Source organism: Phalacrocorax aristotelis, chromosome 3 (assembly GCF_949628215.1).
Source record: "Phalacrocorax aristotelis chromosome 3, bGulAri2.1, whole genome shotgun sequence".
NCBI classification, from domain to species: Eukaryota; Metazoa; Chordata; class Aves; order Suliformes; family Phalacrocoracidae; genus Phalacrocorax; species Phalacrocorax aristotelis.
The window spans coordinates 6334624-6361542 of NC_134278.1; the positions used below are offsets into that span (position 1 = coordinate 6334624).

At 44.3% G+C, this 26919-nt stretch overlaps 1 protein-coding gene across 2 annotated transcripts in view; it reads left to right on the top strand.

Annotated features, from left to right (window-relative positions):
- The first annotated feature begins 1892 nt into the window (after nt 1-1892).
- The window catches only part of RUNX2 (RUNX family transcription factor 2), a 92205-nt gene continuing 67178 nt past the window's right edge, over nt 1893-26919 (top strand). For both annotated transcript variants that reach the window (XM_075086619.1, XM_075086620.1), the window contains exons 1-3: nt 1893-2974; nt 10188-10344; nt 15995-16099. In XM_075086619.1, coding sequence (XP_074942720.1) covers nt 2672-2974; nt 10188-10344; nt 15995-16099 — 565 coding nt within the window. In that variant the 5' untranslated portion in view covers nt 1893-2671. The remainder of the gene's footprint in view (nt 2975-10187; nt 10345-15994; nt 16100-26919) is intronic.

Below are 26919 nucleotides of genomic sequence, written 5' to 3' on the forward strand. Positions count from 1 at the left end.
ATGGGGGGGGCAGAGATTGGGGGGGGGGGGCAGAGATTGGGGGGGGGGGCAGAGATTTGGGGGGGCGGGGGGGGGCGGCGTTGCCGGCGGAGCGCGCGGAGGATCCGCGGGGCGCGGAAACAGCCCCGAGGGTGTCTCTACACCCCCCCCCCCCAAACCACCCCCTCCACCACCGTCCCCCCCGCCCGCGTACGTGGGGCCGGCGGGCTGCTGCGCCCCGCTTTTGGCGGAGGGGGCGGGCGGCATAAACCCGGCTTTTCTGCTGGGTCAGGGCGCCGGCCTTAGGGCTTGTAGAGGCTCCGCGACAAGGACACATTCCCCCCCCTCCCCCCGCACCCCAACACGGACGGACAGACGGACACACACCGCCGCGAGTCACACACAGGCGGCGAGCAAGGAGCACACACGCAGCGCCGGCTTTTTACAAGAAGGTGGAAGCAGCAAGTCGAAGTAAAGCCTTAGAAATTAGAGGGAGGGTTGTGATAGGTTGTTATCTGCGCTGGGAGGCGTTTACACTTTTTTACTATTGGGTATGTAAATTGTTTTTAATAAGATCTGCCCTTTTTTTTTTTCTTTTCTTTTTTTTTTTTTTTTTTTTTTAAGGCAGAAAACAAACCAGACTCCCTTTACCTTAATAGTCTGAGGGGGGTTTTATAGCTTTCATTCATTCAAGGAAATGGTTTAGGCTTTAGACTACCGGAGACTTAGAAAAAAAAAAAAAGCCAAAAAAAAAAAAAAACCACCCAACCCTTTGGCACCAGATTATTCTTACGATTATTTTTTTTGCAAACAAGATTTTTCATGCTTTTTTTTCTCTTTTTTTTTTTTTTTTTTTTAAACAAACAATCCCAAAAGTGTTAATGGAAAAAACCCGGAGCAAAGCGGAGATGGGAGCCCGTCTCCTGGTGCCCCCTTCCCCGTCCCCCTCCCCGCGGTGAGAGCGACTTCAAGCGAGGTCTCTCCTCCTGCGGGGGATGCACGTTGTATTTATTTTGAAGGCAGCAGAAGTCTGAGGACTGAAGCACCACGTGCTGCTGCCTCTCATCAGCATAATGATCGCCTTAGCCAGAGAGTCCTGTATATATAAACCACAAAAACCTAATCATTAGAAATCCCAGCCTCCAAAAACCACATTCAGGACAAAAAAACTGTGGCTTTTTTTTCTTTCTTTCTTTTTTTTTTTTTTTTTCGGCTCCTTCATCTTCCCCGACCTCAACTTCTCGGGACCCAAAAGAAGTTTGTTGGGTTTTGTTGCCTTTTTTTTTTTTTTAAAAAAAAAGAACCCCGGTTTTTCAGAAAGAAAACTAACTCAAACAAACCGACGTTTTAATGATTTTTTTGCTGCTGTTGTTCATCAAGGGCGGAAAAAAAAAAGATTTTTGCTAGTCTGTTCGACTCACCGGACCTGGATCCAGCAGCGACTTAATTAGAAGGACCGGACTGCACCGAGGCTGCCTTTTCCCAGAGTTTACTTGGTCATATTTTAGAAATCAGCCTAAGGAGGACTGTTTTGGGGTGGTTTCCCTTTTTTTTTTTTTTTTTTTCCAACTATGCTCCCCGCTTTTTTTCCCCTGGCAATCCGAAAGTTCAACTTTTCTTAAGCCCTGCTCCTCCCAGAGGAACCGGCTCAAGTCTCTCTCTTAATTATCAGCCGTGTGACTTTCCTCCTCACCCCAACAACCCCCGTAACTTTCTTTCCACGCCGAAATCGCTTGGGGAGCTCCTTTTTTTTTTTTTTTTTTTTTTCTGGGTGGGGGGAGCCACTTTTCCCAAGCCCTTCCCGAGCTCCCGCTTCCCGGAGCCACAGGCGCTACGCGGGGGAGCCCGGCGGCTCCGCGCCTCCGTCCCAGCGAGACTTTTTTGTTTGCTCCTTTTCTCCTTTTTTTTTTTTTTATTTTTTTTTTTTTGTTGTTGTTGTTTGTCCGGAGGAGGAAGATTTCTTCGGAGGAAATCGGGACGTTCCCCTGAACACCCCCTCTCCGGGGCTGAGAGTTTACGCTCCTCTCCTGGCGGCCGCCAGCAGCAGCAGCCGCAGCCCAGGAAGCCGAACCAGCAGCGAGTTTAACTTCTCCCAAGGCAACCTTTTGAAAAATCCGAAAAGGAAAAGAGGACGGGGAGGGAGGGGAAGAAAAAGGAAAGAAATTCAACCACTTGAGGGAAGAAGCGGTGGCTAGAAGGAGGGAAAAGAGCAGAGAGACTGTGCGAGAAGGAAGGAAGGAAGGAGGAGGAGAAGCGGCAGCAGCAGCGTTTTGCAGCTGGGCAGAAGCCGGGACCATGCAGTTTCCAGCCGGGCTTTGCTAAGAGGGGCAGCCCCGGACCCCACAGCCAGACTCTGTCTCGTCGCTGCTCCAGCCGCCCCCAGACCGGCATCGCCCCCCGCCCCGTCCATCTTTCTTTTTTTTTTTTTAAAAAAAAAAACAAACAACCAACAAACCCAAACAAAAACAGACTGAGATTTTTTTTCCTCGTGCGTTTAATCCGCTCCTTTTTTTTTTCTTTCCTGATCCACTTTTTTGCCCCTCACCCTCACCCCTCCACTTTTTCATTCACCCCTTTTTTCGCTATTTTTTTTCTTTTTACAACCCACACCCCCCACTACACGCCTCCTCCAGCGATCCCCCCACCGCTCCCCCCCCCCCGCCCCCCAATTCGCTAACTTGTGGCTGTTGTGATGCGTATTCCCGTAGATCCCAGCACCAGCCGGAGGTTCAGCCCCCCCTCCAGCAGCCTGCAGCCCGGCAAGATGAGCGAAGTCAGCCCGGTCGTAGTAGCCCAACAGCAGCAGCAGCAGCAGCAGCAGCAGCAAGAAGCGGCGGCCGCCGTGCCCAGGCTGCGCCCCCACGATAACCGCACCATGGTGGAGATCATCGCTGACCACCCCGCCGAGCTGGTCCGCACCGACAGCCCCAACTTCCTCTGCTCCGTCCTGCCCTCGCACTGGCGCTGCAACAAGACCCTCCCGGTGGCATTCAAGGTGAGACACCCCCTCCCGCAGCCGCCGCCGGCCGGCAATGCCTCCCCCCGCGCCGCGCTTCCTCCCGCAGGGGCTCCCGTGCCCCCCGGTCTGCAGGGGCTTCTCTGACCCCCCGCTCCCCGCCGGCCCGCAATGCTTCCCCCGTGCCCCCCCCAGTCCTGCAGGGGCTTCTCTGCCCCCCCCCCCCCCCCGGCCTGCAGTGCCTCCCGTGCCCCCCCAGTCCTGCAGGGGCTTCTCTGCCCCCCCGCGGCCTGCAGTGCCTCCCGTGCCCCCCCAGTCTTGCAGGGGCTTCTCGGCCCCCCTCCCCCCCCCCCGGCCTGCAGTGCCTCCCGTGTCCCCCGTTCCTGCAGGGGCTTCTTGGCCCCCCCCCCCCCCCCCCTCGGGCCTGCAATGCCTCCTGTGCCCCGTGTGTCCCGCAGGGCCTTCTCAGCCCCCCCCCCCCGCAGTCCTGCAATGCCTCCAGTCGTCCCCCCCTCAAAGTCTTGCAGTGGCTTCTGTTTTCCGTCCTCGTCCTGCTGTGCCTCCTGTACCCCCCCGTCCTGCAGTGTCTCAGTGCTACCCCCCTCCTGCCGTGCCTCTGGTCCGTCCGTCCGTCTGCCCCCCCCCCCCCCGTCCTGCAGTCCTTCTGTGCCCTCTGTCCTGTAGTCATGTGCCCCCCTCTGTCCCGCCAAACGTCCTCTCCCCCCCCTCACTCCAATGCCTCCTGTGCACCCCGCTCGGTGCCTCCCACCCCCCCATCCCCCCGTCCTGCAGTGGCTCCCGTGGCCCCCCCCCGGGTCCTGCTGTGCTTCCTGTGCCCCCCGGAATGCCGGCTCTGCCCCCCTCGCCCTTGCAGGGGCTCCGGTGCCCCCCCTTGCAATGCCCCCCTGCCCGCCCAGCGCGCACCCCGGAGCCATCCCGTTATCTCCATCCCCGCGGAGCAGTGCCGGCGTGTGCCCCCCCCGCAGCCCTGGGCACCCTGTGTCCCCCTCAGCAGCACCCCCGGAGACCCCCCCTTCTCCCCACAGACCCTCTCCTGCGCTTCGCTTTTTTTTTTTTTTAAAAAAAAACAACAAACCCAGAAACCCTGCTTTCCCTCCCAGAGGAAGGGGGGACTCACCCATCGGCCCATCAGTGTGGGGGTGCAAAGTGGGTCGTGTCCCCCCCCCAAACCCAGCACCTCACCCACCGGGGTGCCCCTGCCTCTCCCTCCCTGCTCCTAGGGGTGGCACTGGGGGATTTGGGGTGGCTTTCGAAACGTGCTGGGGGGTCTGGGGTCCGAGGGTCAAGCTGGAGGTGCTGGGGTGGGGGGTGGGGGGCCGGGGCTTTGCACCCCCTACCCCAGAGGCAGCCCGGGCTGAGAGGGGGCTGGGAAGGGGGAGCCGAGGCTCCTTGGGGGGGGGGGGGTACACGGGCCCCTTCACTTCTCCTGGTGGACAAGGGAGGAAGTGTCTGCCCAGAAGACGCTCTCCTTGGCAGGGCTCGCACGTTTAAATAATAAATACCACCCCGATCTGCACCGGGGATGCTGCTTTTAATTTTCTGTCTACATCCCCACGGCGTGCTACTGAGAGGAAAAGCTGGGTTTTTTTAAAACTATAATAATAACAACAATAATTGCGTGCTTTAAAGCAAAGCCTTTTCCTCCCCTAGCAATATTCGAAAGCGTTGCCCCTGGAGTTTTCTCTCCTGTGGCCTTGGGGAGGGAGAGAGCGATGGCTCGGGTGTCCCAGAGCACCTGCCCGAGCGGGGTACGGGGTTGGAGCCGGGGTGGGGTGGCCCAGCGGGAGCCCCGTCGCTCCCACACCCGCTGTGTGAAAAATAACGCGCCTGGAAATCACTCAAAGGGTAGAAGAGCTTGGAACGGTCTCACCCAGAGGGTTTGCAGAGCATCGCCCTGTTCTTGCGCTTCCCGGTCGCTAACCGTGCTATCATGGCCGTTTATCTGGGAAAAATTAGTAAAAGCGGTGAAGTGAGCCGGCGTTGAAGTGACTGGTGATAAAGATGAAGCTTCACTTCAAAACTGTAATAGGGGCGCAGATTAGAGTTGACTAAAGCGCTGTGGTGTGGGGGAAGCCGCCTGGGGCTGCAGGGGAAGCCCTTGCACGGGGCCTGCTTGTGTGGGTCGCGGGGGTCGGACTAAGGAGCAGTGGCAGAAAAAAGCGGGGTGTCTTCTGTTTTCGTGACTCGGCGTAGCACTCGAGGGCTCTAGGTGTGGGTCACGGTGATTCTGATTCACAGGGGCTGCGGGGGAAGGAGGAGGAGCTTTCGGAGAATTGTGATTATAATTTAACTGAGCGTTAGATTAAGCCGGTATTATAGTTACTCTTTATGGAAGGGACGCGGGAGCTCTTACATTATCGTGCTCGCATTGCAGCTTTCGTTTGAAACGTCTGAGCCTTCTCCTACCTTACAGCAATTCAAAGGATGCGGTCGCAGTTCATTAGAATAAGGGAAGGAGCTAAACTAAATATTAAAGTATTTAGAATATTATTAAAATAAGAATACTTACCTGTGGTAAAAGGATAGAAAAAGGATTAGACCATTTCCCAAGCTTTTTGGGTTCATATATATATATTTATACATGCCTTATATTTGGGCCCTATATTTGATTGCTGACAGGGAGGTGTAGCTCAGACCAATTTACTGATGCATCAGTATGCGTCGCCCCTTGCACCCTTCCGCATGGGTGCATCTGTGTTTTCACACGCAGCGTGCGACGCGTACTTCTTTAAATATGCCGAAGATGTAGACGCCCTTATTCACTGGGAAATTAATCTGAAACTCAGTCGAAACAATTTTGACCATTTAAAAAAATTTATTACGTTTTTCAAACGTAACTTGGGTGCAGCTGTCCAGTACTTTCAGACCAAGGAAGGGGCACGTGTGATACAGTGAAACGCTTGACTGGGGTATAACAGAATGGGAATTATCTCTGAAAAGGAAAAAAACAGACAGATTTGACCTATAGAAATCTCGGCTAAACAGTAACTTGAAAGTAAAATAGCTCACAGACAACACACTTTTTGAAGTTTTATTGGCAATAAATAATACGTTGATGATAATGTTTTGAGTGGTGCGTTAAGTGTGTCATAAGTCTCTCGCAGAGATCTCTGGATATAGCACTGTTTTAATGTAAAAAACCAGATATAAATCATATGCAGGAGAGGAAGTATGTTATAAACAGTGCTGGGTTTGATTATAATTTTTTGAAATAATGTTGGCTTAGTATTAGATTTGAATTATAAGTATTAGCATTTACACGCACTGGGGAGGGAGCCCATGTTGAGTACTGACTAATAAGGGTGTTAATGCAAGCTGGCTTTGTGGGGAAGAGTATTAGACGTGTACCTCTGCGCAGAGCTCTATCTATCTAGTGATATTCCAGCATAAAAGAAATAGATATCGTGCACTTGGGTCCAAATCGTGCTCACTTCTTAATGGCCAGCAGTACTTTATTTGAGTTGGCCTCTGTTTATGTGCCTGCCTGGGAGTTTTTACTGAAAGTCATAAAGACCCAAATTGCCACGTTAGATGTTACAAGTGGCTTCTGTCTGATGCTGATAGTAGCAAAGATCCTTAGCGGTCCTAAAGGCAGGAGGGAAAAAAAAGGGACGTGAAGTCTAAAACCTCTCCCCAGTAGCACCACAGTAGTTAAGGGTCTGTCAGCATTTCTCCTGCAAACCCCAATTTTCAGAGTTTATAACTCAGCTGTTTTAAATAGCTTCAAGCTGAAACCTGGTGTATAAATTGTCATCCCAGATGTATATTTTGAAACAAAAAGTAGTGCAAATCAGTTATTCTGTTTTAAGTTACAGAACATTAAAATATTTTTAATAGTATCAGATGCTCTTTTGGCAATCTCTGGAAAAGGCGTTCTCAGTACGGAGGTTTTACGTTCAGAGCCTGTTTGAATTCAGTGTTTTGCAAGGAAGGTTGTTGCGGCGGTAGATATCAATGTCTGAGAGGAACTGCTTGGCATGTACACTAGCTTTTTTCGAAACAAGCATTTTACTCTGCAGAAAGTCTTAGTACCTGCCGTTGTGTAGTAGTTTTGCTTCGTGCTTATAACTTCCGTCTTTAGGGTACATACTTTGGCCAGTTCAAATCCCACTGGACCGAAACTGGGCAAACAGGTTGCCTAACCAGACAAGAATTGTGTTATGCAAAAATTGCACAGTTATTTTCAACTTGTAAGAATTGGTTTGGTTTTTATTTTGTGGCTTCATCTGACTTTGTGTGCCTTTTTGAGCTTTAGTTAAAAAGCCAATGCAAAAGCAAAATCTACCTTTAATCACCAAAATGTGTAGGTAGTTTAATATGGAAAATAAAGATTTTGAAATAGTGGAGATATTTATGGTTGAAGAATAGGTGAGGAATGTGCACTGTGGCTGCTTTTAACCTGTATTTTTTTACGCAGTCCTTATTCGTTTCGCAGTGTCCTTACAATCCTCTTTCTAAGAATAAGTAAATAATTTTGGATTGATACATGGCATAAAATTACCAGATCAGGGTTTATGCCAACAGTCTTTCAGTGTGTAAAGTTACTTTTTAAAATTCTCAAAATGTTGTGCATTTCTCCAGGTTTCAAACTTCTTTTGCAAAGCTTTTTTTTCTAACCGCTGCTATGATGTATTTGTGCAGTGTCTTCTGGCATTTCATGGCAAAGAGGTATGAAATGATGCAGAGGACAAGCATTTTACTCCCGTTGCATAGCAGGGGAGCTTCCCATGTAATAGGAGTTTCTTTTATTAGCCGAAGTTTTTATTTTCACCTCTGATTTCAGTTTGTCTTTTCCTTCAGTCTTCTCCTAATGAGACAAATAGCAATATTGCATCATACTGCATCCCAAAGCCAGGGTATTTTAGTAATGATGCAGCTCCTGATGAGGCACGATCAGCCCAGTGACTCCGGCAGCGGCACGTGCAGCTTCAGGCTGATGTCTGAGCTGACAAACTGAACTGACATCGTCGAGTGGAAAGGGTAGGGAGGAAACCTCTGAAAAGCAATGGGAGGCAGGGGGGCCTTTGAGGAGGCTTTGCTGCCTCGTGCCCAGGTGTTGCAAGCCGTGCCTGTGTCCGGGAGACAGGCCGAGACGGAGACGGGATGCCACTGCCTGCTCCGCGCTCTGGTTACCTAGAGAGGAGGTGAGCTGAGGCTGCAGTCATTTCGCTCCCTCTTCCGAGGCCCCTGGCAGACTCGCACTTCCTCCTGTGCTCTCGGCTTCTTTGCATTTCTGGAGTTAATGTGAATTTATTTTCTTGTTTTGTTTCATGAGATATAAAAAGCATAGGTTGCGGCTCCCCTGGATGCTAATGTGCGTGGCAAGGCTGTTGGGAGATAACATGGTCTGTTGCAGGCTGGGGAGTGTTTTGTAAGTAGTCTGAAGCCCCGTGCTTTAGAGTTTAAGCCAATATCCATTTACTAAGGGTTAGAGTCAGCTCTATAATCTGTTCATCAGATTATTATTTGCTATTTGATTATTATTTAGTATTCCTTACACCTCGCTTTGAAGCCGTCAGACCTGGTTGCTGTCAGACCCAAGGCAGTGAGCTAGTGAGACCTCAGATCTTACCCACAGCGGTGGTTCCTGTGTTTTTGTGTTCGGGGATGTTCATATCACTTTAAAGTAAAAGCTTTGCTTGATAGATGGAGACCTCACAGTATTTTGTGGCGAAACTCAGGTTACAGTTTTGGGTGGTATTACCTGGTGCTTTATGGAAGAACAGAAAAGCACCAGCGTAGCTCCTTTTCGTACAGCATTTCAGCTTTGCTTTCTTCTTGCTCTTCAGTATTTCTTTTGAATAAGACAAGCTGTAGTTTTCAGTAATACAGTCTATTTTAAATATTTTCAGATTGTTTTAGAGAAACATTGTGCAGTGCACTGGGCCACATAATGCTCTGCCTATATATTCAGAACTCCTCATTCTTTCCACTTAATATTAAAGTGCAACCTACAGTTATTAGTTTCAGGCAGGAAAGCCATTGCAAGCAGGGCTTATGACAAAATGTAACATATATTTCAGGAGACAGAATAAATTACTGTGAACAGTATAAAAAGTCGTATCTGACCGTGTGAACTGGTAGAAACTGCAAGGGGACAGACAGACTTCATATCTCAATATTTTCTTTTTTCAGTTTAGAGTTCAGCCATGTAATATTTGTGAAACTCTCTTTGTTATAAAATTATTTCCAGCACCAGTATGAGCTGGCCTAACTGGGCAAAAGAAAATTATGTTCTTGATACTTTTGTGGACTTTTTTTACCCCACGTGAAGAAACATGTATATTGTCTACCTAGTAACGTAGTATTCCTGTTTAACTTTCTTTTTAAAAAGTCACAGTGCAGTAACACTGCAGATATCCCTGGTGTTTTCACATTAGAGGGCAGGAGCTGCCTACTCCGTGGCATTCATCTAGTCAGGTGTTGGAGAACTGTGCAACCACTGAAGCATAAAAGTGAGACTGTCAGCTAGTTGAAACGTAAGGAGAAATACCTTAATATCTTCTGTTCACCCGTCCTGGAATTTGAGGGAGGTATCAGCACTAACCACATGCGACTCTTGCGAGTGCTGCGAAAATTTACATGCCTGTGAGGAAGTACAGCCTTTGTTTTATATTGCATCTGAAGAGTTTGAATTCCAGCCGTGAAGTGCTCCATCGCAGCAGCTTGTTGGGTGGAGAGCTTTGCCTGCTAATGCCGCCGGTGCCACTCCTGGGATGGGTAGACGGGGATTTCTCTCTAGCTTGAAGTTTGAGGAGTTCTGGGGTTAGGGTGATGGGTGCAACCGGCAGAGAAGTAGAACCGAATCTGGGTGATATGGCTGCTAATAGTAATTTATAATTTTCCATTTCAAATGCGCTCCTGCTTATAATTTATGGATACGAGCCATGCCTCATGTTTTCTCGCTGCTCACTGGTTGCTAAGAACAAAGTTGGCCTTCGGGAAGCGTTAAACCATACACTCTACATAAGGATGTTGAATGTTTCTGAAGAAATGTAACAAAGAAGAAACTCCCTATTAGGCTATGAGAAAGGGAGACAATACAAGATGTTTCTTTGTTTGATGTGGCACTTTGTTCTGTGTTCAGCTAATACATGACTCTACACCACAGCGGGCTGGAGAAGCTGCCACAGAGCTTCGTAATGAGCATGGCAGCCTGCAAAGCTGGGATGGAGGCACGCGTTTTCAGAGTGTCGCCTCATGAGTTGTGGTTGTCTTCCCCTTTTAACAGGTGGTGGCCTTAGGAGAAGTGCCTGATGGGACGGTGGTCACCGTCATGGCTGGAAACGATGAGAACTACTCTGCAGAGCTGCGAAACGCTTCTGCCGTGATGAAGAACCAGGTGGCCAGATTTAATGACTTACGATTTGTGGGCAGAAGTGGAAGAGGTAGGCCGCTGCGTTTTATGTGTCCCTAACGAAGTAAGAACAATGTCTAGATGACAAACTCACTTTGCAATGAAACACTGATTAATCTGTAAAATAAATCGTCGTTGGCCTTTCGTTTGGAGGGATGAATGCATTTTTTATTTGCAAACTTCAGCGTTTGTGGAAACCAAGTTGAGAGTTTCTCTTAAGTTCTTCTGACTCCTCACGTCTCTGTTCGTTTTCATGAGACAGATTTTGAAAAGTGGTTCACAGAATACCTGCCTCCCTCTTTTAATCACGCAGTGAAGGTAGAAGGAAATGGGGGTGTTGGTGATCTGAGTTACGTGTAGTCAGAGAGTGTATCTCAGGCCACGGCAGTGAGAGACGGAGAATTCCCTTTAGCAGTGGAGCTGCTTGTGAAGTTGTTGCAGAAGACCTATAATTAAGGGGATTTTGCATATCACATGTGCTATAGGTTGTATTCTTTAAGGGCTTACATCTTTAAGGGCTTACAGCTATTCCTGGAAAGCTTTCTAGTGACTTCCCTGCCTTTTACAATCAAACTGCATATGACCTGCAAAAATTAGCTGTACTTTTCTTTTTAGTAAACTGGTCGACTTTTTATGAATTGCTGGTAAGCTTGGGCTTGAACTAAATTTAACCTTCACTTTAAATGACAGGGTAACTTGCAATTTTTTTTTTTTTTTTTGAAGATATAGAGTGCTGTCATTGTCTTCCAGCTGTTTAGGAGCTTCCTATAATCTGGAAACTGCACTACACTCATGGAAAGCCTTTGTAATCATGGCAAGTTTGCAAGAATTCCTCTTTAAAAGTCTTGTAGCTGCTTTCAAATTTGAGGTAATGATTGAAAGGATAGCTTGAAGGAAGCTGGCACTTCAGTTTTTGCTGCAGGAACCTTCAGAGGGTTTGCTGTATCAGTTGCTGATTCAACCTACATATTTTTTCCTTTATGTACTTGAAGTTGTTATTCATTTTTTAAACTAGCCCTGCATGGGGGAAAACAAAGCAATAGAAGCTGAACAACTGCTGTGGGGAATTAGCAATAAAGCTAATTTTACAGTAGTATTCTTTAGAAAGCAGTTGTAATTCATCTTAAGGAAGGAAAGAGTATTTGTACAAAAAAAAATTAAACATATGACAGAGGCCTAGATGGTCTAAATCGGTCGGCACACTTTTACAATTACAAATGCTTTGTGAAAGTGGCTCCTTAAGCGTGGCTTACAGTGTCTATTTTTTATTTTAGCGACCTGGCCAATAATCCTCTTTATCATTTTACAAATTGAAAAGCATCGATAATGAAGAATAACTTGAAATACAGAATAACTACCACAAAAGTAATGCAATATAAGTATGGAGTTTATTGCCCTTTTGGATAAGGTGTTACCCATCTCTTCCATTTGTCTTGCTTTCTTTAAAAAAACCGGTCTGCTTTGTTATTCTGCTGATGGATTAGGCTTGAAAGTTCTCTGGCTCCATCGCTACTGCTGCCTTACAGTAAAAGTTCAGTAGTGTGTCAGTCTTTCAGTAGTGCTGAAAAAGAACTGAAATGTGATGTACTACCTCTGATCTGTGAATTTCATTTGAAACCTATGATATATACTTTTTATTAAAACATAGGAAATGAAATCGAGGGCTGAAAGCCTTAGTAGATACGGCTACAGGCGCATACAAACACAAACCTCCTAAACTTTGGTTCCAGTAGTTTTAATTTATATTTGTATCTAGCAGACTTGGAATAGACTTTTTCTCTGATCAATCTGGGTAGAATCTATGGAAAAGCGATAGTGTACTTTTCAAACCCTCAACATATTTATTTAAGAGACTTCAAAGAAAAACAAAGGGTGTGCACTGTTTTACTATATTGGCTTTCTGAGTTTTGGCTAGTTTCCCAAATAGCAATTTTTATATTTAAAAAAAAAAAAAAAAAAGGAAGAAAAAAGACAGACTTAACTGCTTGCAGACTTTTCACGCATGGAAGATGAAGAAAGCTTCTTTTGATGAAGTGTAATTATGTCCAAACAGAGCTGACCCCCTCCCCCTATATTTCTTATGATCTTAACGGAAGAAAGTAGGGCTTTTCCTTTGAAGCAGCCGGGACTCGGTGGAGGATCTGAAATGCTGCATTCTGCTGCCAGAGGCAGGATGGAGAAATTGGTCCAGACTTGTCTTCCAGACTTAGAACAGAGAGGGGGAGAGAGAGAGAGGGAGAGGAGAAAGAGTTATCATTAATGATAGATTTTTAGAACTCTGCTGAAAATAGCAGGGAGAGAAAGCAGTAGTTGCAAAGAGAAGTGAGAAAGCTCCTTACGTAGACAAATATCGGTAGATACAGGTCTTGAAGTAGAACAGGAAAAATTAACTAATAAAGAAATCATTTTTCAGTGGCAAGAAACTAATCCACACCTGTTCCTGACTTTAGATTTACATCTTTCTAAACAGCTCGCTCTTTGATCTCTGTATCTCTAAAGTTGATTGTGAAGTCTGAATCATCAGCTTACCACTTCACCTCCTCTCCCACGTTTTTTCTTGCTTCCCATGGCTCAATGGAGAAACTTGATTTTTATACATATTAATGTTGCTTGCCTGACAGAAGCTTCACGTTTTGGTTTGTATAATTTCTCTTAAACACCTTTTCTGGATTCATAAGAATAAGTAACTGGGCGCTTTATGTGAATGCAGAAGTCGTTTGTATGTGGTTTTCAGGAGGTAGCTCACTTTTACGAGCCCAATCCACAGCGCAGAGAAGAAAGAATTCCTGTCTTCAATAAGCAAAGGATCATAACCTTAATTTTGTTGTGTCCTGATACTTTAATCACATTAGCATCTAACTGAAAAAATATGCAACACACACAAGCTGCCGAGTCTCCTTTCAAGCTAATTTCTGGGGTTTGCCTCGCGCTTCAGCATATGTCCATCTCGTCCTCCTCTGTGTCGGCTCGGCTCACATGTGTGAATAACAAAGAATGCACAGTTTAGACACACTGAAGCAGTAGTGCCAGATGACTGCTTGGCTGGGGAGTTTAATAAAAGTGACTTACAATTAGTCTTTAGCCTTTACAAGTGGATAGTTGAAATGACTAACGGCAATAAAGAAAGGTGATAAAAAGTGCATTAAAGGATTTCATAGCTGAGGAGGGGTATCGGTGAAATATCTGTGGAAGGCATAAGCATCACTGAAACAGGGGACCTTAAAATTGATTTTGTTCTTAATCCCGTAATATGTAAATCATCTCTTGAGAGCTCTGGAACCTGAGCGTGCTGGCAGGGTGGCGCAGCTCCCCACGATGAAGTGATGTATTGTTTACTGAGTGCGAGGGGGCTTCATCAGTGTTACTTCTTTCATGCTTTGGTTTAGTAGGATCCCAGTTAGGGAACAAAACCAGTTTCCCTTTCAAATGAGATGCTTACCCGTTCAGCTTAGGCTGGCTGAGAAGTGATAATTTAGAAGTGCTCGCAGGCAAGGTCGAAACATAGCTCTTAGATATGAAGGAATGCGTTTTTTCTGGCCAGTGTATCCTGTTGAGATACATTTGGTGCAGAAAATCATGCAGACGTGATTTTACAGGGTCTTACAAAGTATATTCTGTCAGGTTAATTTTTAGTCATGGCAGACTTTTGTACTGATTTGGCATCTAAATAGAATCGTAGCATCGGAAGGCCAAATTCTTCATTCGAAGGTGTACGGAAATCCCTTTAGTATCTTTGTTACCAATAATAATCTACCCATTTCATATGGGTATCTGTGATCTGAATGGCATCATCACACAATTTCATAGTCAGAAATTTTTGGCACGATAGGCTGGCACCGAAGGAGGCCTTAAACCTGTCCTGGTGAATTTATATATGTCCAAGCAATGGGCTGAATTCCTACTTGGAGAGGGATAAAAGGCACAGACCCTTTTCAGCCCTAAACAAGCAGGCGTGGAGGCACCGAGTGCTTCAGTAGGGCTGGCGCTGTCTGTCTGAAGGCTGCCCACGCACGCTCTGTACACTGCCAGGACACACAATTTACCTCTGGGGACGGCGATGGGCAGGATGGGACGAAGACTAGATGTCCTACACACACTTAACTCTCTTCCTGTGATGACCACTCTTTGAAGATTTGAGAAATAATCCCTTTCCAAATGAAACCGTGGAAAGCCACCTTCAGGCACGCGTCTCCACCGAGGCAGAATCCAGCCTCCTGAGATTTTCGCACCTTTGTCGGGGTCTTGGCCTCCCCTCTAACCTGCACCTCGTGGAGGGGTGGGCACAGCTGGAGTGCAGCTACACCTGGAAAATCATTTTACTCTAAATGACAGTTATATTTCCTTTAAAAAAAAAATCCATGTCATATTCTAGTTCGTGAAAAATATAGCCAAGACAGTTTGAAGTTGCACTCCTGATAATAAATGATGCGTGTCTCAGGCAGGTTTGGGGGATATACGACTTGGACGAGAAAGAAAGACCAATTACTAGATTTGACAGCCAAAGCTCTGTTCTGTATTATGCCTTATATAGAAGCTGTTCTATATTAGGCTTGAAAAAACTGCATTAAGTTTGTGCTGTTACATATCGTTTAAGATTTGTGTCTTGATTGAATGCCTTCAGAGTTCAGCAAGAGGAAAAGCCCTAGCAAGAAAAATGCACGTATACACACAGGGAGGGGGGAGAAAAAAAGAGAGTTTTAAGTGTCTGGTAAAATAGCAGCTTAAATGAGCATGAAGGCCGAAGATTGCTGACTGTTTTATTGAGTCACTGTTGTACGCCCACCTTTTCCTGTCTTGAAACAGTTTTCAGTTTTGACTATCTGACATGACTAACCGTTGCATATCTAACAGATTACAACTGTCAGTGAGTCTCCCGAACGGGGGCCAGCGTCTTGTGAGAATGTGTGCTCAGACGCAGGCAGCTCCCTTTGTTTATTTCTTTTTAACGTTTTCATTCAGCTAAAGGCTGCGGATGATCTTGTGCAATCTCTGCGTGAATATGAACTTTGAAAAATAAAAAAAGAAGTGCAGGCTTACATTAGCAACGTACATGCACGCAGCAGTTTCTCACCCTCACAGGAAAGTTGGGGGCTTTCTTAGTATTTCATAGATAGAATATATGTAGGGAAAAAAGTCTGTTCCAGTAATAATGATATCATCATATTACCCCTGGCATATGAAGGACAGGAGACACTGGTTCCCTGTTAAAATGAATCCCAGGAGGAAAATGTATTCTTTCCTCATCGTATTGTAGTCAAGTCAAACAAATGAAATGATAAAGCTGTGTGAAGTAAATAACATGTGGCCACATTCTGCTCTCTGCCACACAGCTGCAAAACTGGAGTAAATTTTTAAATTATCTGACTTGCTTTGCATTTACACCACTTTCAATACAGCAAAGAATTTGGCTTGTCCTCAGCAGTGAATCAATTTTGTTCTGTCATTGTATGATGACCCATTATTAAATAAGGAACTTTTAGATTGTCAACACATGGACGTATTCCTGACATAGAGTAAAACCGAAGGGGAGGAAAACTCCTATGGTCAGTTATGTTTTTAATTTTCATGATTGTGGTAACAACAGGGAATAATTTTAAATGTCTCTGATTCTTTACTGAACATGCATGTGACTATTTTCATGTTGTAATCACTCATTCCTTGTTGTTTTTTTCCCTTTGTAGGGAAGAGCTTTACTTTGACAATAACTGTCCTGACAAATCCCCCCCAAGTCGCTACATACCACAGAGCTATAAAGGTTACAGTGGATGGGCCAAGGGAGCCAAGAAGTGAGTATTATATTCTTATTTTTGCACTTACATCTGCTTAATTTCGTTTAACAGAGACCCATAAATGAAATGTATATCTTTGTCAAACACTGGTTCTTGCTCAGCAAAATATGTAAGCGCATGCTTAACTTGGAGTCTATTGGACCACACACATGCTTGCATTAAACACGCACTTAAGTGCCTGGCTGAATTTGGGCAATCACGAACCTGATTTTCATTCACATCAAGGTCTTGATACATTATCTGCCAGTGTAAATGAACACTAAACCCACTATATTTATATATAATCTGATTTAGGCATCACAGATACAATCATGCAACATGCTGAATTCCCTGAACTCCTGTAAGCTTCCAACTAAAGACGTTTAGAACAAAATAGGAGGCTGATCTTTCAGGATCGGTCCCAACGCAGAGAGAAAATATATAATATAGTGCCTTTTTGTTTGCCCTTAAATTCTTTTGCCAGCAGATAATTAATGCACCTGGTTAATCTCATCATATCTGAAATTGGTTTTCAGCTATGGACTTATTGTAGACCCTTGGGGGCCAAAGAAAGATAAAAACCCAGTATATCAGCAGCGTGGTCTTTGTTTCTTATTTGCGCACAGAACGTACATTTTATTTAAACATAGTCCAGTGATTTTCACTCAGCATGTTTACTTCATAGCAACGCACTTACTAACTTACCAAGAATCTATTTACAATAATCACTGGCTATAATTTTTATGACAATTGTGTTTTGCCATGTTCTAGCAGTTTTATGGGTAGCGCTTATTTTTAGATACAGTCAAGTCTGGTTAATCCATCCTGATTTATACGGCGCTCTCTCTGTCTGGCACATTTAGCTGGTAACTAGTCTCACATCATATGGGGAGCGCTGATGAGCCAGATACGGAGTTTCTTCTTAATCTAACTAGAACGAGTCTATCTAAATTGATCGGATTAACCAGGTATAGCTGTATTTAAATTACATTTAGAGGTTAAGAATTTTTTGATGAATAATCACATTTAAAAAATCCTTGTAATGGGAGCACCTCAAATAATTATTTTGCTTTTCATCTGCACATACAAACGAGACCTTTAAGGATCTTCCACGTTTTGTTTAAAATACCACAAAGGCAGAAGAAGTCAAAAGACATAGGCAGAATTCACGCAGTTAAGTGTTTCTCGTGCTAATACACGCTGCGGTGTCACCTGCTCTTACACTGGGAGACGGGAACTGAAATGCCTTCTGTAAGAACAGTCCAGGCTGTAGAGTTTCACCTTGAATAACAGATAAGAAAAAGCAAGTAGGTATGGATAAATTTCATTGCCTAGATACTTACATTACTACCTGCTCACAGCTGAGGTGTCTGCCTGTCACAGCGAGGGGGTTTTTGTTCTGTCTTCTCTCCTGAGCTGAAGCAGTTCCCGTTCTTAATTTTCACCTGCAGCTGGTGCTCCGTGTAGCTGACTTGGAGACACCGGGCAAACTGCGTTCATGGAGTAAAAACCAGGGAGTGAGTTATACATCATTTAGCCATTCCCATTTGGAAGCTGCTTCCATGTATGTGTTGAGGCATCCATGAAAGAGGAAATGTCCCCGCAGAGGACACAGCCGCTGTGAAAGAGCGGAGCGGTTTGACAATGATGCAGAGAATAGCGTGCACTACCCTGTGTGCCGCAGAAAGGGAACCTGCTTGCATTGGGACCAACCATTCTGGTGATGAGTGGATTAAAAGTGAGGCTGTGTTCGTATAACTTAATAAGATTTCCAAGTTCTGCTGGAGGTTTTTAGTTTAGACCTGAAAGGCCTCTGTATGTGATACCTGCTTGCTACTCTCATTGAATAGGTGAACCTAGGAATGCTCAGTAACATCGTTCTTATAGTCTAGATGGAGTTATTGTGTGTTTCTTAATCTTTTTTTTTTTTTTAAAGAAAGCCACGTTTGAGCTTGAATGTCCATTCGAATTTTAATATTTTGACTAAATACTTAGTGAGGGTGTACTCCGGGGTCAGTTTGGTTCTGTGAGTTCTGTCGTTGCAGTCTGATACTTTCAAGGCTATGACACCTCCAGAATGACTAGTTTTTGAACTTGAATTTTCAGGGAAAGAGTAGCTCCAGTGGGCTGTGGGAGTTCCACTGAGGTTCTGCTTCCTTCTGAGAGCCCCTGCACTTATGTAGATTTATTACTGCTTGGTAGTAATCGTTCAAGGAGTGTATCTGGCATTTACATTGCATAAGGAAAATTAGGTGGTTGGGGGCAATAAGGCATTCAGGTCAATGAGCGGCTCTGATAGCAAATGTGTTTTTCTTAACAAATTATGTATCGGCAAATAGTGCCCCTCTCTGCCAGGATCTGTATTTCACTTCGACATCTCGAGCATGTTATCCTAGTTTTCCTCTCTCTGGCAGCTCAACCAGAGCTGTCACATCACAAACAACTTTTTTCTTAATATACACATCTGGCGTTGGCAGTTGGACCAACTTCATAAGAGCACATGATCATCATTCATTACAAGATTAAAAAGTACCCCATGGCATCATTGATGTTTTTTAACTTTGATCTTTTGCAGTTGTGATTCATCTCAGTTATAAAACTTCCCTTTAAAGGAACACAACTGATGACTTATTAGAACCTTCATTCTAAGTAGCGTAAACATAAAATTATGCACATCTTTACAAAATGTCATTTACTTTGTTGCCAGTTTATCATTTTAAGACATGACATCATGCTTTAGATCGTGAATTTGTAAGGCTTGTTTATAGGCAAGGCACTCTGACCTTCTGTTGGCAAGTTGACTCGAGCGAACAAATGCTGCGTGCTTTCCAGCAGCAGTAGGAGCAGCGGCAATACCATGACAGATATCACAATCATTTAGAGCCTGTCTTTAAGAGTGCTGAACAGTCATGGCATGCAGTGACTCCAGTTGGTGTTTTGGATGCTCAGCACTTCAGAAAGTCAGGTTCTTAAATGTAAGTACCATTTAGTTGTATTAAACTTGTGCTTGTAGAAGCTTGCTGCCTTGCCTCTCTGTTATTATTTTAAAATATTTTAATAGAGACAGTGATGTCAGGCTGCTCTGTTAGGAAAACCTGCCCATTTCTATAAGAGAAAAGGTCTTCTGATGATTTTTCCTCGGAAAAGAGTTATTTATTTTTAATTATCTATTTGAGTCTCTCTAGATGACCATCCAGGGACATCTACTGTATTGCACAGTATTTGTGCTGGATTGAGACAGCGCATTGTGCTCTGAGTGATGGAGTCTAGAGATGGGGTTGTATAAGATCTTTGAGAATCATTGGGAAATCCTGCAGATATTTTTCTTTCCTCATATCCAGGATAAAACCTCTGCCATATGCACATCTTAGCCAGCAGAGCTGCCTTCCAGCTGGGAGGGCTGAAAGAAGTTCTCTGGTGAAATAAGTTGCCGTGAGGTCATAACTGATGGACAGATAAGAAGGGGTCACTGTAAAGGAATTAAAAGAAGAAAAAAAAAAAACAGAACAAAAAAGAAAACCCAAACCTTTATGCAGGCCCACCTTTAGTGCCTTTGCAGTACCTTATTACAAATACAGAAATAATGATTTGCCCTTCCATAGTGGTACCTTTAGAATAGGAGACATGTCCTCCTTTCTGGCTGGTTTTGGTAGGAACCTGGTCAGGAGGGAAATCATGAGGAAGGAGGGAGAGGTTGATATATATTTTTATATTTTTCCTGGCTTCCAAAGGCTTTTGTTCGTCTCTAATTAAAGGTAGTCTCCGAAGTCACCAACCACAATTTTCTCTGTCAGATTGAATGGAAAACTAGTTGAGAGCTTTGAACTGAGGTGTTTCGGTAGGAGAAAAACTGTTCTATTATTTCATTCAGCTCCCGAATATTTCTCTGCTGCTGCAGCTTGCAAGGTGCACACGTGATGAAAGGTATGAGCAAACATCGCCTTTTTGTCTGCGCACGCTGCAGAAGCCGGCGAAAGCCAGCGAGAGGTTCTGCTCAGCCTTTGTATTAACTGTTTGGCTGAACCCGGCTTATAGAACGCGGATAAGTGATTGAGATTTTTGAGATTCCTTGTCTTAAAACCATAACAGTTTTTAGGAAGTTCTCCTTTTCTTTCAAAGGCACAGGGTGGAGGGATAAGTCTGGGGCTAGTGGAATGTGCTTTGGAGTAGAACAGCTTTAAATCTTTCAGTATTTTTTTCTCTTTTTTTTTTTGTTGTTGTTTTTTTCTTTTTTTCCTTTTTTTTTTCTTTTTTTTCCCCCCCTCTTTTTTTTTTTTGTTGACTGCCTGTCAGGAGCTGGGCTGGTGGCCAAGCAGGAAATGACACATCGAGAGGCATTTGTGTTGTGCAACATTTTGTGGAACTGATGCAAGGATACATTGTCTGTTTACGCATTCCTCTGCTAACAGCCTGCATGGCAGTAATTTTATTCAGGGACACATGGCATGCTACAGCAAGGAGCTAGATCCTTAACATCTCTTTATGCAGAATTATCACAGCAGTTAAAACACACTGTGTGTCCCCCGTTCAGAATATTCTCTGGCTTGCCTTCAAAAACCACTCTACCAGCCCCCTTCCTTCCCAAGAATATACTGATTTGACTGTGGGTTTTTTTTTTTTTGCACTGTGGTAAATTGGGGCAGTGCTGCGAGAGAGTTTGCAGAACAAGAGGAAATTTTACAGGCAGGTCCTACTTTGTGCATCCACCTCAGGCTGTAAATGCAGCATCGCAGTTTTGTCAAGCGATGCGTTGCACGCTGAACGCGGAAGTTTGCGCCCGCGTGCCTTTCGGCACGGCGAGAGGGTTTTCAATTAAAGTCAATGCTAAACACCCTGAGATACAATGAACGAGTCCTGGGTTTTCATCCAAACCCAAGTTAGAAAATCTGTGAGTCGTGCTGGTGTCTTTCAGAGCGACAAATCTCTACTGAGATAGGCTGGGCTATTCCAGATTTCTCCCAGCGTAAGTGGGAGCAGAGGAAGGCAGAGTGGGCGGTCTGGTGGTTTGCGAGTTGCTCTAAATGACTTTGTAAAGCTTAATGTTTGTGTTATAATGCCCCTTTGTAAGAAAAGAGGCAAAGTGTGATTATAGAGCCAAAGAAATGTTCAGTGTGGCTATGCTATGGGGTTTAGGTTCTCTTCTGTGACTATCGTCGGCGTATTTGAGCATGACCACAGTCCACTTAGAGGCTGGGACCTGACCTCCTGGGCCCCAGTAAGGAGTTGTAGTGTTTCTGATTTCAGTGGTACACCACCAGGTCCTTTTTGCAGTGTAAAATGCAAGACATCATAGTTTCACTCACTGTCATTTGCTTTTTGCAAATGTGTAATTTCACAAAACCTTACTAGTTGGGGACCAGAGCTCCGGAGTGTTCCCAGAGGCCGTAAGAAACCAGTGGGATGATTCAAGTGTTCCTCATCAAAGGTGGCAGACATTATATGTGCTGGTGGTTTAGGTCTACGTTTGAGATGGGTGTGTAACCCACAGAGCAGGGCTTCTTACAGTTACCCCGACCATGATGAATGCCTCTACAACCAGGTGACCAGGAGGCTGCTGGGGGTGGTAGCTGCACCCCAAGGACCAGCCAGTTCTTGCTTTTTCCCACCGCAGCTAGAGAGGTGCTGGTTTGTAAAAACTCATCGTCTGAGAAATAGGCTATGAGAGTAAAAATAATTTATTTTCCAGTGATCGTAACTTTTATCTGCTGGTGTAGTGAGTAGGGTAAGATGAAAGTGAAACCTACTTAGTTCACTCATGGCTTGAATTCATATGCTGAAGTCCTGAAATCTCAGTGATTTATGTGACACAGGCTGGTTGTCTCCATCGGAGGATGTTGCTGCCCAGGGAAGTGTCAAGGTGACTGTGTAGGCACTGGTACGGTGAGAGCAAAAAGGCCTTGAGAAGATTGTGTGAAACAAATGGGCAAGTCTGAGCATAAAACCATTCCCCAAGACGTCCTCACCAATAGTAATGCAGTCTTGGTTTGTATTTGTCAACAGAACGGATTGTTTCCATCCCACTGTAGAGGGAACACTGATTCCAAACAGTCTATTCCCAGTACTTTTGGCATGTAGGATGACCGTTGCCGCGGTTTTTTTGGTATTGCCACTGTTGCTGCTCGTATTCAAAAGGTCTCTCCCAGCTATGAATGAAATCATGGCCCCACTGTGCTGTAGCCGTGCTGCACAGTCATATGATAAGAGAGTTTTGCTCTGACTAGTTTACAGTCTCCATTAAAAATACAGATGGGAAAACGGGTTGTAACTAAAGAAATGAAGTCAACAGTGGATGTGGGTTCACTCTGTGTCTCCATACAGCACGACTACGAGGAAGGGAAAAGTGAAAGCCATTTTTATGAGTCTGTGACTTCATGTAGGTTCTGTGGAGGAAGATGATATAGAAAAAAGGCATTAGAGTATCTTTTCCAAGTCCATTTTGTTTCATACTTTCCTCCCAAGAGAACTCTTGTACATCTTCACTTTTGAAATATATTTAGCTTGTTGCTACTAATATCAGCATTTTCTTCTCACACTTCGGTATAGCTCCTCTCATACCTCTCCCTCTGCTTTCTAAAGTGGGTTGGGAAGTAGGGAGCAGGGCAAATATGTTTGGGAGATGCTGCACCAAAGCAGTGTAAGTAGAGTACTTATGTAGTTCTTCCTCGCTGGCAATCCCAAATTTCTTTAAAAAAATTTGTGCAAAATTTATTTTTATTCTCCATATAAAGTCCATTCTCCAGTGAAACATAGTCATCCCAGACATGAAATGCAGATGCTGATTTAACCAGACATGGAATGCAGAAGAGGAAATGAGGAAGAATATCATACTTAATTGAAACTTCAGAGGAAGAAACTTAGTAATGATCTCATGCTGCAGTATGTTTGGGACACCGGAAACCTTACTCTTGTGAAGAACTGGGTTCCTTAACGCGTGTGTCTGCTCAGATCCCCTGTTATGTATCTCATCTACAGTAAACCAGCTTACACAGCACAACAGTGGCTCACTGTGGAGCAAAATTAGACATCTAGGGTAGATTTCCTCTGAAGTGAATGAAGAGCCACAGGCATTTGCAGAGTGTGATTCATCCCACCTATCTTAATGCCTGTCTTAGAGTGCAGTGAATTGCCCTATGGAGCCATCCGTCCCTTTCCATTGATTATAAATGGAGATGACTAGCCTAGACTAGGCACCCTGGTTTTGAGTTGGCTGAAATCAGATATTATAGTCCTAAGGTGTACCTAAGGACTGCTGTGAAGTTCAGACAGTGCGAGTCAGCTTTCAAGCAGGTAGCTCACATAGTGGTAGCAGCACACTCACAGATAACATGGAGCTCAGCACGGGTTAAGCAACTGTTTGCCCAGCATTTTGGGTGGATGCTTTGTCTTCGGTTGAACCGTGAACAGGCCATGCTACATTTCTGACAATGCAAGAAATTAAAGCTGACTTTGAAGTGTCTATACAGCTGCCATAATGAGTGCAATACACACATACCTTAAAAATGATGCTATCTACTAAGGCATCATTATCACCTCTTGCAGGATTTCTGTAGTCAAGTAGTGCTCAGGTCCTACTTAGCTTGGCTTATGTGAACTGCTGGGAGTAAAACTCAGGTTATTTAGCTGTAGGCATAGTATTCCATAAGATTCTCACGCTAAAATATTGCAGCTGCATAAGAAACAATATAGAAGTGATAATACACTTTATAGATGTTACCTATAGGTGAAGAATACTGTGGAACACATATAAAGATCTTCCTAACACCACAAAATAGTCTATGTTTCCAATATTCCTGCTTCACATTAGAACATATTAGTTGTTCCTTCCTGATCCAAACTTAACATGCTGCCCATTCTCCGTTGGTTCTGAGATGTAAACTTTCCCACAGCGTGGGAAGGCATCTCTTTTACGTGATTATTGCCGGCATAAATGTTTCTTGCTTCCATCACTCTTCAAACTCTCATATGTGCATTTTGTGAACTTTATTCCCACTTTATAATACCCTGCTTCTTTAGTAGCCCTGCTGATTTAAATTCAGGATGCCAAATAGGCATTAATCAGGGTGCTTACAAGTATAGAATCTGCTTCCTGTCTGTCTATAATCCATGTGAGTAATGCCAATTAGTTGTCTGCTTCCTTAAATCTTCGTACACTTTCTCATTCTTGCATTCCCACAGTAGTAGACACGGTCTTAAATGTCACGTGCAGTTAGAGGCACTTGACAGTGTTTTGTTCCATTGCTCTCAGAGCTCAACAGGAAAATCATCACCTCCACAAGCAACGCAGAAGCGCGCTGCGGAGGAAATGTATGAGTCCAGTTCTTGCATTTGTAGTTTAATTTGCTAGAAACCAAGTTCTAGCTCATTATATTAAAGTGTCACTTTGCACGTCATGAGACAGGCAGACAATTATGTACAGCAGTTTCACGTCGGTGCAGCACCTTCTTGGAAAGGAGTAGGCACGTGCAGGTGCTGATGCAGTACCGGCTATGTTCTTGTTTATATATGGTAAATCCTAGATTAGGTTTGCAAAAGAAGCCCGATTTTAACTTGTTGCATTAAAAGGGATCAGAAATCCAGAGATTACCCATCAAAAAGGGATGGTACTCACAATTATTTGCTGTATTTTGAAAATTCAGACCTGGGTTTCTCAGTAGTATAGAAGCTGGAAAAAAATAAAGACCTAGAAATACAATACGCAGTCTCTGTGTGGTACAAACCACTGGGTAGGAGCACAGAGAGTATTATACATGGAATACTTTTTTTTTTTTGCATGTGTACGTATGTAATCAAGGACCCACATTCAGATACTTAGACAACAACATACTCCAATGAATTCAATTTATCTAGTGAATTTATAAAGCGTTGTAGACATATGAAGTGCGATAGAGTTGGTTCCAGGTTCCTAGGATACCAATGAAATTAAGAAAATGTAATATTTCATTACCTGGGTCTCTTATCACCATAAACTCTTATCACCATAAACCATAGATTTGTGGAACATACTTTTTGCTCTCACACTGGACACTCTTTGGCTTTGATGATCTGGCCTATGTGTCCGGTGCCACTTTTGGTCTTTTTTGATGTCTTCGAACAATTTTGTATTGCTCAAAGCGCTATAGCAAAATTACCACTGCTGTAGACAGAAGTGTTGACTGCAGAAGAGGGCTCAGCGATAGAGCTGCAAATGTAAATTATTCAGTGTTTCAATTCATCAGCTAAGCAGTCAAAATGAAAATCCTTTTTGTAAAGGGACATATGGGTTAAATTTTGAGAGAGATGCAGGGTGGATTGACTCAACTGTAGTTGTCTAAAAGCTATATATGGGGTCTCAGCAAGTCACCTCTAGCCCACTGCGGTCAAGAGGGAGATACATGCATGTGTCGAAGCTGGTTTATCTCACCCTAAGTATCTACCAGCATCAGTGTGCAGATCTCTGGAGGTGAGTGGTGGTGAACTCTGACTGCAGAGGGAATGTGGAGCAGCGTGGACCACAGGGCTCGTGCGCAGTGCCATGCAGACATCTGCATCAGCTTTAAACAGGCTACCTGGCTCACCGGCAGCACACAGCTTAGAAATGCTTCTTTGTGCTCCTTTTGATTGTTCTTTAAACCTTCTAAAAGAGGGATTTAGTGCCTGCTTTTTCAAAAGCCACGTTGAAGGGCTGCATTCTGAAGTTTGTTACAATTTAGGATGTTGGTGAGCCCCTCTGCGTTAGACATAAATGGCCAGTGTGTGATCTTTCATGTTTTCCCCTTCCGTGCCTGCTTGGTTGAAACTCTCAGGAACTCAGTGCAGAAATGTCCATCCTGGTTTAAAACGTTGCCTTTCCCCATGTTGGTGTGCCCCTACAGCTCAGCAGTAGTCTGGCTTTTATACGTGATCCTCATCAGCTTTGCGGCAAAGTCAGACAGTTTAATTAATCTTTTGCTTTGGAAGAGTGAGCCCAGGGTATGCCTATTAGTGCTGTGAAGAGGTCTCACACAGCAGTATTCATTGCCTGCGGTATGACACACAGTCATAAGCATCCCTGAGAATTAGGAGAGCAGAATTACAGCACATGAAGGATACTCAGACTCGGTATTTAGGTAGGGTTTGCGCTTTGCATGTATGCAGATTTACCGATCTGTGTTACTAGTTTCACTCTTCCTGATATTTGCTATTCCTGAGAGATGGCAGCAAAAATGAAACCTGATAGCAGTTGGCTTGTAGAGATAGTCTTTATTATAGACAGGTAGGAGAGAGCAGTAAGGACCTGGTGCTCGCAAAATCTAGATAACAGTGACTGTTCTTTAGACCCAGCTCAGGGATGAAGGAAGCTTTCTGGGAAGCGTGTTTACTTCTGTGTGGGATGCAAAGTAAACACCTCACTAACTATATACAAGCCATGCAACATTAAGAAATAAAATGAGAACTGTTTTTCTCCAGTGACTTGGTGTAAAAGGGAACAAACAGTAAATTTAAGGTATGTAAGAAGGGGATACTTACATGCCAGATAAATGATATGTTGCAATAGAAGAAACAGATCTTTTTGATTAAAGGGCAGATACCTCTAGCTCTAAGTCTTACTTTTTGCAGTAAGTACTTTTCAGGCAAAAATTACAGTAGGAAGAGTCTATGTCTGAGCACTCAGAATAGGGAAATGCCAAGATTATGGTTATCAGTGCAGCTTTAATTCATGCCCCTCGTGCAGCCCTTCTCATGTAAGAGCATGTGCTGATTTATCCACACGACAGTGGTGTCCTTTGGGATGGAGCATGCCCACTTACTCTATTATTTTTCAGAGACCTAACAATATATAGTGCTGTATATGTTCAAAATGCTGCTCTCAGGCTGAGTTA